General features: G+C 34.2%; 1 protein-coding gene across 3 annotated transcripts in view; it reads right to left on the reverse strand.

The window, feature by feature from the left end:
• Window positions 1-464: 464 nt before the first annotated feature.
• Window positions 465-12,704, reverse strand: part of LOC128884820 (uncharacterized) — a 31,864-nt gene continuing 19,624 nt past the window's right edge. For all 3 annotated transcript variants that reach the window (XM_054138458.1, XM_054138459.1, XM_054138460.1), the window contains exons 6-10: window positions 11,705-12,100; window positions 6,286-6,648; window positions 5,141-5,416; window positions 1,324-1,539; window positions 465-867 (exon numbers count right to left, since the gene is read on the reverse strand). In XM_054138458.1, the coding sequence (XP_053994433.1) occupies window positions 716-867; window positions 1,324-1,539; window positions 5,141-5,416; window positions 6,286-6,648; window positions 11,705-12,100 (1,403 nt within the window). In that variant the 3' untranslated portion in view covers window positions 465-715. The remainder of the gene's footprint in view (window positions 868-1,323; window positions 1,540-5,140; window positions 5,417-6,285; window positions 6,649-11,704; window positions 12,101-12,704) is intronic.

The following is a 12,704-nucleotide window of genomic DNA, read 5'->3' on the forward strand; positions in this document are numbered from 1 at the left end:
TGAAGATAGAAAAAGTAGGTATACTATTATCTCGAAATATTTTTTGTATGATCGAAATTGGAAGAGATATTTAGGCATTTCGTAGCCCATATTGAAATACGTTCAAATATGTTTAATAGCTTGAGCTTGAAGTGGAATTTTATTCAAAAAATTGAGCCAACAATGATTAAAACGAGTAGAAATATATACTAAATGTACACTATCATACAAGAACATTCAAGGTTGAAGATTCCAAGAAAACACTGTGGGAATTAATGAAACCAATGTAAGCAAACAATAAATAATCTTGACAGCATTAATTAATTGAACATATAGAACTTTACTCGAAAAATTGTGCCCACAGTGATTATGACGAGTGGAAATATACACTAAATACATAGTATGATACATGGACATTCAAGGTTAAAAATTTAAGAAACGCCGCACCGTAGGAAATAATAGAACTAATATAAATAAACAACAGATAATCTTGATAGCATTTATTGATTGAACATACAAAGCATTGCCAAGGCTTGTACACTTCCCCGCTTCTATTATACTTGAATGAATTCTTCAAACAGGACCTGGGGATGCCTTGGACGATCGATGAAGAAGAATTACGACATACTAAATACAAATAAAAGATGAAATGATGCGTTTGCCAATGGTTAGACACATTCAGTCTCTATAAATCTATTTACAATTATATACACTTGAATCTTAAGTAATTAGCAGTCTATATAAGAAAATAGTCGGGTCCAACGAAGGAGCCACATCTTGGGAATTCCTCTGGTGCTGAAGCCATATCAGTCGTCTCCCCAACTTGAAGAATCACGTCCAAACCGCGAGTCCAATCAGCGGCGTGCTCGTCTCGCAGCATCCAATAGCCTGAAATTATTCATTTACGATTAGGGTTAGAGAATATCAAGGACTCGGATCGTAACCCTCTACTATGGTGAATTTTATTGTGGTTTTTAAAATAGAAATTATTTCTTATTATTTCTTCTTATTGTATATCCGTGAATTATTTAAAGGTTCGCTTCAAAAGTAGTCATCATATATTGTAAAAATATATTTAAGAGGAAATTGTAATTATGTTAATTCATTTTAATTTGCGAAGTTTTTAGAAATTATTATCCAATAATTAGAATTAAAATATATAATAATATAGAAAATCTGCAGAGTCATGAGATTAAAAGAATTCTTAATAAAAAAAAATTCAAAGCTTCTAAAGCTTCCTCAATGAAATGCACAAAAACTTCCCTTTGACCGAAGTTTATTCATCCATTGAAATTTACATTTTGCAAGTAACTTAATATTGAATTCTTTCTAGCTGAGTCTTACCTGGATTGTCAGCCTTAAATCTAATGGCAACGGCGCCGAATTTCGGCACAACGACGGTGTCCTTGGCCACAGTACATTCAAGGTTCCGTGTGAACAATTGCCCCTTGTTGTCAAGGTTCTTCAGTTCTTGTAGAGACACGCTGCGGCCAAATTTCCTCGCCCCCACCACATAGAAGCTGTAACCGTGCAGATGGTAAACCAGATCATCGATGCCACCTTCATGAAACAAAAAAAACACATGTTACCTTTAATTAGAACCAGCAAGAAAGCGTTCTTTCATTTAAGTGTGTTTCAAAGAGTTTGAAAGTGTTTAACTCTTTGGGGCACGGAAGGATTAAAAGTGCCCCACCTTTTTGATGGACTGTAATGCATGGTGGGACATTTTTAATCCCACCTCGAAATTTTGCAATAGCTGCATGTGTATAGGTTTATATTTTGTCTTATTTACGTAAAGCAGTTGGTAATATATTCATCCAATGTTACAAATGTATGCACTTATGGTGGCAACTTTCAACATGCTAATACCGGTTCAACAATTGTTGTAAGCGGAAGGTTTATTGCGATAATATTTCTTTCCTGGTTTTATGTGAAAAATCGTAGAGGTAAGTCAATTTATATAAAAGTTAGTTCTATATAAACAAGTGAAGTGTTTTATAATAAAAACTAAAGATTAAATTTGTTTGCAGATGATGAAAGTATGGTGGGATTTTATTCGTCCCACCATGCAACTTGGGGAGTAATACAAAAAACATATTTTTATTTATTGTTTATGTTTTAATATTCTTAAAACTATAAATGTGATTGGAATATAGTGTAGGTAATTTTTGACCCTTCAGCTTCAAAATGAACAAATCCAAAGAACAAATCCATAACAATTTTGTTTGATTTAAAACGCAATAAAATTCCTGTGCAGCATGAGTCTATTTTATGACCTAAATTCCTGTGCCGCAAAGAGTTAAAAGTGTTTGAACGATTTTAAAGCTCGAAAACTCATTTTCCCCCGAGCATTTTAGTTTATTGCTATCCATAAAGAACAAAATTAAACGTTCCGAAGCAGAATTGAACACATGTCACCTGCTTCTATACATTCCAAATCGAACGCTTGACATTTAATTTCCTGAGTGCGCGCGAAATGGTCATGATAAAGTTTTGACAAGGTTCTGAACGGAATTTGAAAGAGAAATTTGCGCGAAACGTGTGATAAATATTCGACGACTATATTAAATAAAGAGGCAGACTTGTGCGAGCTCAGAGTGACAGTTCTCCGAGATGGAATAAGACCGCGATCAATATTCTCAGCCTCTCGAGTAATAGAAATATGGATCAAGGTTCTTAATTCAAGGCCACGGTGGAAAAAGTTTACTCGATCGTTTCTTTTTTTTCCAAAACATTTCAGGAAGACGATCAATTTAATTTTTCCACCGTGTTATTTTAAACAGTATTTAATAATCCACTTGTTTGTTTTATTATGTTTGTAATTTTTTTTTCCACCTACATTATGCTTTATTTTATTTAACTATTTAATAATTTGCATTTCATTTTGTATTACATAATTAACTAAAACAAAGCATCATGAGGATGGAGAAAAATATTACATTGATTAAAATCGTTATTAAAATTGAAGATATTGATGAAATTTTTATAGAAACACAAATGAAGAAGACTATTGCAAACATAATTACGAAATAAACAGCAAACGCAAGGATGTATTTATGGCTAAAACAAAAGATAGTAAATCGATAAAATAATAGACTGACAAGTCATCGTCCATCTCTGGTCGTGCACGAAGCAAATGACATGTACGATTGAATCATCAGTCATGCTGTGCGTTCACTTTGCCAAGCGCTGGCGAACCACGAACGGTTGTTGCAAATTGCGCGAGCTTGTTTATCACCGTGGTAATTGGAAATCTAGTTTCTCGTTTCGCTTCATCACGAACGAAGCCGTAGGAACGTGACACATATGAGGTATCTCGAAGATGACACGTGACAATCGTGAGCAAACCTGATTCATGAAGACGTTTTTACGCGAAACTACGTAGCTTGCTGTTCGATAAAAGGGGATGCGTAGATTAATAGGTATGTGTTTTTAACTCCCAACTTTGTTCCGTTTTCTTATTATGAACAATTTTAATGCAAAAAATAGTGCTTTTTGTCGTCTTTTGCTTAGAAATTTTAAACTAATGCAACAATATCAATGCTCCAAGCAGATAAAATCTAGATGATGAAAATACCTACAGAATGAGACCTCGAACGGATAACGCGAAACAAAGAAAAATCAGGAAAATCGGAAAATTCAGCGAACGCTGGCCTTTTGAGGATAAATAGCGATTAATGTGTTCTTTATGTGTGCAAAAACAGAGGTTGTCAGATAATTAGTTTTCTCACAATTGCCATCTGAATTTTTCAGTACGCCTTTTTTCCGTAAGACTGACTTTTATTTTAAAAAAAGATACGAATAGTTGTCATCTACTACAAAACTTATATTCTGATTTTTCGATAAAATGTATGAGAAAAACCCTTCTAAAACTGACCAAAAACGGCTGAAGGTTCAATCGCGGCCGAGCGGTGAAGGACACAGCGGCAGCCGAGAAAAAATGTATATGTATGTATAGTTTCGTGAAGTTGGCACCCCTAATTGCAAATTTTGATAAAAATCAAATTGCATTCGTTTGTCCACGATTTGTCCACGTTTGTCCAACAAAAATTTTCATTTGTCCACCGCAATATAAATATTGTAGTAATAATGTTAGCGCAGCGCGTACCTATTACTATACTATACATATATACCTATACATACCTACCTGTACATGTATATTTATCCCCAAAAGACCAGCGCTTCAGCTCAAAAAATGGCGGAGTTATGAATTTTGAATTTCCGATTTTCCTGATTTTTGTTTGTTTATCATTATCCGATCGAGACGTTCGAGGTTTCATTCTGTAGGTATTTTCATCATTTACATTTTATCTGCTTGGAGCATTAATATTGCTGCATTAGTTTAAAATTTCTAAGCAAAAGACGACAAAAAGCACTACTTTTTGCATTAAAATTGTTCATAATAAGAAAACGGAACAGAGTTGGGAGTTAAAACATATACCTATTAATCTACGCATCCTCTTTTATGTACTTGCACAATCAATTTGCTGTTAGCATCTTTGTCACAAAAACTCTGATTTAATTCTCTACCGATTGGCCTACACTCTGACATTATCGATTTGAAACTCTTTTGTTTTAATTCTGGTGATTTCAACTATTCAGAATTGTAAAAATTGCATGATTGTGAAATATTCTATTGTAGAAGCTAAGAATATGATTGTCGATAGAAAAAATGAAGAATATATTAAACAGATTGCTGCTTTAGTTGAATACTTGATTACTCTGTGATTATTTGATGATTACTTGTGATATTATTTTGGAATGTTTTCTCACATTGAATTTCTTTTTAATATTATCTTGAATTCAATACCTAATTATAACACCTATATTTATAATATAATTTGTCTATAAATGATTAATATTACATACATATATATTATAATACGGACTAATAATATGTATATACATATATTGAATACATAAATTGTTAAACGTTTGCACAGCAACACTTATTTAATAATTTAATTAATATATTCCTAACAAAAATTGTTTACTTTAAATATTTATTTACTGTAGATTGTAACATATTCGTCTCCTCTGATTTAAAGATTTTCCAAAAATATATTTACCAACATTACCAGTAATGAATTCAGTATTATGTATTAAAATTTCTAATTTTCCACCAGCCACTAATTAAAATGTTCCGAAATACATTCATTACCTTGATCTAGAAGAATAATCTCAACGGTTGCTCCGAGCGGTATATATCTCACATGAACGCACTCGCATATATCAGTCGAGGTAGCGACGCTGTGACGGCAGCGTCGCGACGACGATGGCTCAGTTTCGTTGTTCTCGTTATGAGGATCGTCTTCGGAGGCAGACGAACACAGACTTTCTTCAGTAACGTCAGCACCCTGAGACAACAGAGGCGACGATGGATACGTAAAAGTCGCGTTGTTCACATTTAAAATCCTCGTTCCTACTCCGCCGTTAGCTGAAATAGAAAAGGATAATATTTCACTAAACAATATACATTTGACAAAAATATTCAGAGGCGTTGATTATAGATGTTCCACTGGTCAGATTCAATGAAGCTTCGTGTGAGACATTCTTAGAAATGTAGACTCGAGATCAGGGTGTTGTGTGCTGGTTCATTGAAAATCAAATTTGGAATTGAAAATTGAAAATCAAAGCTCAGAATTGATAGATGAAAATTCAAAGCTGAGGATTGATAGCTCCAAATTGATAGTTGAAAACTCACAACTGAGAATTGATAGCTCCGAATTGATAGTTGAAAACTCACAACTGAGAATTGATCATTGTTAAATGAAAATTCCAAAATTGAACTTTGAAAACTTATAATTGGAAGCTCTAAATTCAAAATTGATGGTTGAAAGCTGAGAATTAAAAATTGTTGAAAATTAAAAACTGAGAATTAAAGTACAATAGTGACTGTAGAATCACAGGTGATCCCAAGAAACTCCCCATTCCTCCCCACTTCAATTCCACTATCAAATAAATTCAAACACTAGAGCAAAGACTTATAATTAGACTGCGGATTTTATGCATTTATAATATAAACTGTTATAATAAACACATGCTAAACATAACCAAAAGGCATATCCATTTATGCAAAACGAAATAACAGTACTGTTATAATAATTGTAATATGTATTCAACATACATTATATGTATACAATTTATGTTTGTTTTCTATATGATTGTACGTCATAAATGCATAAAATCCGTAGTCTACTTATAATACAATACAATAAATATTCAAACAGTATTATATTTAACACAGCTCTCATATTTTTCGACGAATTCGATGATTTCATGCAGTTCAACTTATCGATCACCCACCTACGACGTCGTTCGCCTGGAGCTTAAAATTAATAGGTAAACGTATCGTGACGTCAGTGGTTGGTTCCGAAAGAGAATTGGGTATTTTCTTCAACGCCCTCATTTCCGTGACGCACAAACTATCGGGATTGCCGCATTTTTCCGCAGGATTGGTCGTCATAGCGAGACGATTCGACATCTCCTCTTCCTTCGCTTGATCGATGACGTCCGGCGTAGATAACGGATCTTCCGTTTGACTTCCCTTGTATTTAAGGATCGCTGCTCCGTTTATAGGACTTGTCCCACACTCCTTCGACGTGTGCACCTTCATCCAATAGGAAGCCACGGGTCTGTTCGCCTTCAGAATGAAGTCAGCCCTCTCACCTGCGACGAAAATACCGAAGATGTTAAAGATTCATTTTATTAGAAAACATATTCATTCTGACATTTTAATTAAATTCTTCGTTAAGAGGCTTGGAATGTCAAAAAATGAAAAAAAAATCGCTTTCTAAAAAATCTTGTTTTTATTCAAATTTAAACGATTCTAAAGAGTTCTGTGTAAACAGAAATGAATTTGAAGCACTGGAAGTGGTAAAAAAGTTTTTTTCTAATTTCGCTTTTTCTCACAAAACAAGTTCCACGTCACGAAAAAAGTAATACAACTGACAACTTTCTCAGAGAGAAAACAATGACAGTTAAGTCTGCGGAAGATCGGAGCCGAGGTTATCTTGATTACAGCCATAGACTATTGCTTTCTAGGGTAAAGAAGATAGTAAATTATCAAAAACGTTGTGTTTTTATCGATTTTGTTTTAAAAAATACGATTAGATAACATTTACATCGACAATCGAGCGAGAAATACAAATTTGTAGTTTTTTGTGTATCCTGAAAACCTAGGTTTTTGGTACAAAGGTACACATTTCTCAGAAACGGTAAGGCCGATATGAACCAAATTTTACACATTTGTTTTTTGATAGATGAGCTTAATTTACACCGAGATTTTTTTTGAAATTCCAAATGGATAATTTTTAAGAACTGTTCAAATATGAAAAAAAATGTATGGGTTTGCACGGTGGTAACTTTGTTTGGAATCAAAACATTGAAAACATCAGCGGTGTAAATTAGGCTCAACTGTCAAAAAACAAGTGTGCAAAATTTGGTTCATATCGGCCTAACCGTTTCTGAGAAATGTGTACCTTTGTAATAAAAACCTAGGTTTTCAAGAGACGCAAAAAACTAAAAATTTGTATTTCCCGCTCGATTATCGATGTAAATGTTATATAATCATATATTTTTAACAAAATCGATAAAAACACAGTGTTTTGAGAATTTACTATCTTCTTTACCCTAGAAAACAATACTCTATGGCTGTAACCAAGGTACCGGTACTCTCCGGTCTCCCGCAAATTTTTCCTTATATTCTTTTTACAATTATGTCGCTATTTTTTTTACCTTTTTCGTGTAATCGAATTTTGTTTACCGCTTCCAGTGCTCCAAATTGAATTCTGTTTGCACAGAACTGTTCAGAATCGCTTAAATGCTTAAATTACTCTTTTTCATTTTTTAATCTTCCAAGCCCCTTAAATATTTTGTTCAATTTTTCTTTGATTAAATTATCAAGCAATACTAAGCACAACTGATTGTGTCAGAAATATTCAATCATTTAACATGTAACAAAAATGTCTATGCATTGGTAAATACTTTACTTGAAGTATCTGGCACTGAACAATTCTTTAATGAAAAATGAGAGTTGCAAAAAGCGAATAAGTTTCAGATGTGCTAATAACGTCGTTGTTTCGATAAACGTGCTCTTTAATTTAATATGGTCCCAGAAGTCTCGAAATAATGATTGCATATTGGAAGAGAAAGAGAGAAAGGAAAGATGAATCGATAGGAACGATTATGGTATCTTCGTTAATCTGCGTGTATAAGGATATAATGGATTATTCGCGAGCGATTTCTAATTTATGGAGGCATTTGTTAATTTTTAGAGTCGCTGACTCGGAGAATTTCCGGATGGAAAATACCAGGGCTTGACCGTGGCTCTAAGTTAGAAGTCGTTCAAGAGTAGCAACCATTGACTACGTCTTACCAACATAATAACAATACACACTTCCAACTTATCAAAATAAATAGTACGAGGGTCATTCAAATAGAAACCGGAATTTTTGTGCACAACTTTATTGGTGCTAGATACAAATATAAATGGAGTGCCTTATTTTTCTACGTAATTTTCTTCGACAGAAATAGATTTTCTTCATCAGATAGGGATGAAGGTCCTCTTAAAAAAAAAATTGTTGACTGCTCCAATAACCAATTGTACAAGTATAGATGAAACGCTGCAGCTCGCTGTATCGTTTTTAAACCTTTCCCTTCTTAATGCCTCATTCAGTGGACTCAGGTCTGGATTATAAGGTGGTTATTCGAGAGGTATTCAGTGTATTTTAGTGAGTTTATCGTGAGTTAAAGCTGGTATATGAAAAAGGACACCACGAATCAATTGCTGGCGTCGTTTGTTGCGATAAACAGTCTTGACATCATCCACGAGCGGGAAGTAGTTGTCACTGTCCTTCGACGATGTACAGTGAGTAACTTTAATATTCGAACACTATGAGATTTTTACTTTGTTTCATCATAACTTTGTTTCTAATCAAACAAATAAACAACATAATTGTGAGTAATACTTTTATTCCTTTTGGGCGTGGTTGTTAAAGGAAGAACAGATTTAACGGTTTTACGTGGTTTATTTGTATGGTTGTTGACGGGTCGACTCGCAGAACGTTACTGCTATATCATATTCGGCATACCGTAGACACACGAGTGTCGCGAGCAAAAAAACGTAGAAGCCCGTGTCGTCGCGCTCTCGCACTTTCAGCGCGCAAATCAAATTATTACCGACTACATAATCAAGTATTATATTAACGTATATGTGTAGTAAACAGTAGTATAAGTTTTATTTACATAACTTACTGTAGTTGATAGATAATACGATTTAAGCAAAACATTGTCTGATTTTCGCGTTACTTTAATATTCGGACACTTGGTAGTGTAGCACCTTTTCTGAGTGTTTACGCAGAGTTACTTCGAGTTTAGAAGGAGTGTTTCTTTATAAACACAGTCGACTGTTCGGATGATACTAACAAGCCTTATTTCATCAGTTATTCTTCGATAATCGTTACGTGCACGTGTATAGTGCCACGCAAAAGCAATATCACGTATAATATACGACAACCTGTGATTTTTTTACAATGCAAAGGGGAAATCATGTAGACAAATTGCTGCCATACTCAACATGAGTAAGAGTACAGTAGCAGGTATCATCAAACGGTTTAAATACGAGGATCGTATAGACTCTATATCCCAAAAGGGCCAACCGAAGAAGTTGGATGCACGTGATAAGAGGAAATTAATAAGAAAGATAAAGAAGGCTCCTTCACTCAGTGCACCAAAATTAGAAACTGAGCTCTTAAACGAGACACCGAAGAAGGTACATCCCCAAACAATCCGCAGAGCCTTAAAAGTGGTTACAATGGAAGAGTAGCTAGGAAGAAACCGTATGTGAATGAATAGAATCGAAAGAAAAGATTAAATTTTGCTAAAGAATTTGTTTTCAAGGAAGGAACATGGTGGAACGATGTTATTTTTACTGGCGAAAGTAAATTTAACATTTTTGGATCACATGGACGAAGGATGGTGTGGCGTAAGAAAAATGAAGAATTTAAATTTAAAAATCTAAGGCCGACTGTAAAGCATGGAGGAGGCAGTGTGCTTGTCTGGGGCTGTATATCCACATTTGGGCTGGGTGAATTACTTTTTATTGACAATATTATGAGCAAAAATGTTTATTTGAAAATATTAAAAAATAATTTACACAAAAGTGCTACACAAATGGGAATTTTAAACACATTTAAGTTTTTCCAGGACAATGACCCGAAACATAAGGCACGCATCGTGCAAGAATATTTACTGTACAAAATTGTCCAAGAGTTTTACAACCATCACCTCAATCACCTGACCTCAATCCTATCGAAAATGTGTGGAACGGACTAGAGCGACGTATCAGGACAACAACATCTTCAAAAGAAATTTTGAAACATCGGTTAAAAGAAGAATGAGACAAAATAACTATTGAATGTTTAAAAAAAATCACTAGCAATATGCCACAAAGGTTTAAAAGAAGCAATACAACAGAATAGCTACGCAACAAGATATTAAAACACATATTATTATAAAAATTAGCCTCAATATAAATAGTTTCTAAAAGTATCCGAATATTAAAGTAACGCGAAAATCAGACAATGTTTTGTTTAAATCGTGTTATTTAAAAACTACAGTAGGTTATGTAAATAAAACTTATACTATTGTTTACTAAACATATACGTTAATATAATACTTGATTATGTTTTATGCTTGTTTTGTTAGAAACGAAGTTATGATGTAATAAAGTAAAAATCTCATAGTGTCCAAATATTAAAGTTACTCACTGTAGGTAGTCATTCAGCAATACACGTTTCGAGTCCCAAAACACAGTTGCCAGAACTTTTCTGACTGACAGTCGAGTCTTGGTCTTGACCAGTGCCCCTTCTTCAATCTTCCACCACCCCATACTCATTCTATTGTTTTCTGAAGTATAGTTACGGATCCATATTTCATTACAGATCGCGATATGGCTCAAAAATATCTTCCCTTCTCCTCCAAAGCGATTCACAGGTCTAATTATACGTGCACAATTGATCATTGAGGCATCGAAATTCTATTTTCTATGATGGCATCAGGAAGGTTCTTATGTTATGGAGAAAATGTATTTCTGTTGAAAGAACCTACGTACAAAAATAAGCTAAGCCATTTGCATTTTTATCTATCCTCAATAAGGCTGTGTACAAAAAATTCGGTTTATATAATGACCCTCGTAATTGCAATTGTAATCACAAAGGTCACTCTATTTTAAATGCACTCTTTTGAAACTTAATCTCAAATAATTTCACTGAAATTCTTAAAACATTCAACCTTTTCAGAAGTCGTGTCAAGAAAAGGAACTGTGTCAAATGTAAATTGTACCTCAACCCAGAACTAATAAAAAAATTATTCTATCCACCTTCAACGTTGTGTAATAAATTGTGTATCAGTTAACAATTTTTCCAAGGTCGTGTTCTTTTTGAAGAACTCATTTACTTCAGTTCAAGACATGCACAATGACCAATTTATTTTCTTTCTTTCCCTGTCTTGAATATAAATTATTATATAAATATAAATGAATATAATAATTAAATATACAGGGTGGTCCACGCAATTGTTTCAAGTCATAACTCCGTTATTATTGCATTTACGAAAAGTATGTATAAATATGTTTTCTTTCTCGTAATTCGACGAGTCTGATGGCATTGTAACAAAATACCTATGCAAATGATAAAAAACGTCTTTATCAGCCTACTATACATACCTCTGGCCAGAGTGATCGACGCTACCTGTCGCGGCTCTACCGGATGCCCATCCAGGGCTATCAGTAGCAGAGGATGGGCATCCACGGAGATGGTTATTGGACAGGACCCAGCGCCTCCAGCATTGGCTAATCGAAACCTGTGACGACGACCAGGAACAACCGTGAACGTTGTATAGGGAACTTTCGGCCCATTGGGCTGTCGCCCTCTTCCGTTGATGAGGAGGATTGCAGGCTTCGAGTGTCCTTCAGTGAACGTGATCTCGGGTATGTGCTGCCAGTGGGTCACCAAGACCATGTGGTTCACATCGTCGATGTCATACAGACGACGATGGGCGTCCTTGATGTCTGCTTGCTTTACGATTAATGCTCCAAAGATCCCATTGGCCACGTCAGCACCTGGAAATTTAAATTCACTTTACACCTGGATGTGAAGAGGGTCGTGGAGGACTTTTATTCCATTTTATTTAAATGTAGCTTTGCGTTGTATGAATGCGTTGTATGATTTGTTTGACTTTTCATTCATCTCTAAAGTTGAAATACATATGAAATTGTGTAGTCATTGAGCACTATTAAATATTGTAAATGTAATTGAGAACTGAAAATTGGAAATTAGGGATTAAGAGGTTAGTCGCAGTCAGGAAAATGAAAAAGGACACTTGTTTGTGTATTCCTTTTTGGGTATTAAATAATACTTTCTATTAATGAAATTTAAATATATTATAAAGTATGTCTTAGAGAACAATAAAGAATTGTTGTTCTAAAAAAAGGTTAATTCATTTCGTTATAACAGCCGATGGCGTGAGCGATCACTTGAAAATGTTGATTTGCGGTAAGCAAGATTTCTCTAAACTGGTTTACCTGAAAACAAAAATAAAGGTAGATTTAGAAAATATATTAGACTAACGGGTTCCTGATCGAAGGATTTTTTATTTTCTTATATACTTTTCTTTTTACTCACTATTTAATCAATTAATTTTATAGCTAAAATTAAACTTTAACT

This window comes from Hylaeus volcanicus, chromosome 2 (genome assembly GCF_026283585.1).
Source record: "Hylaeus volcanicus isolate JK05 chromosome 2, UHH_iyHylVolc1.0_haploid, whole genome shotgun sequence".
NCBI classification, from domain to species: Eukaryota; Metazoa; Arthropoda; class Insecta; order Hymenoptera; family Colletidae; genus Hylaeus; species Hylaeus volcanicus.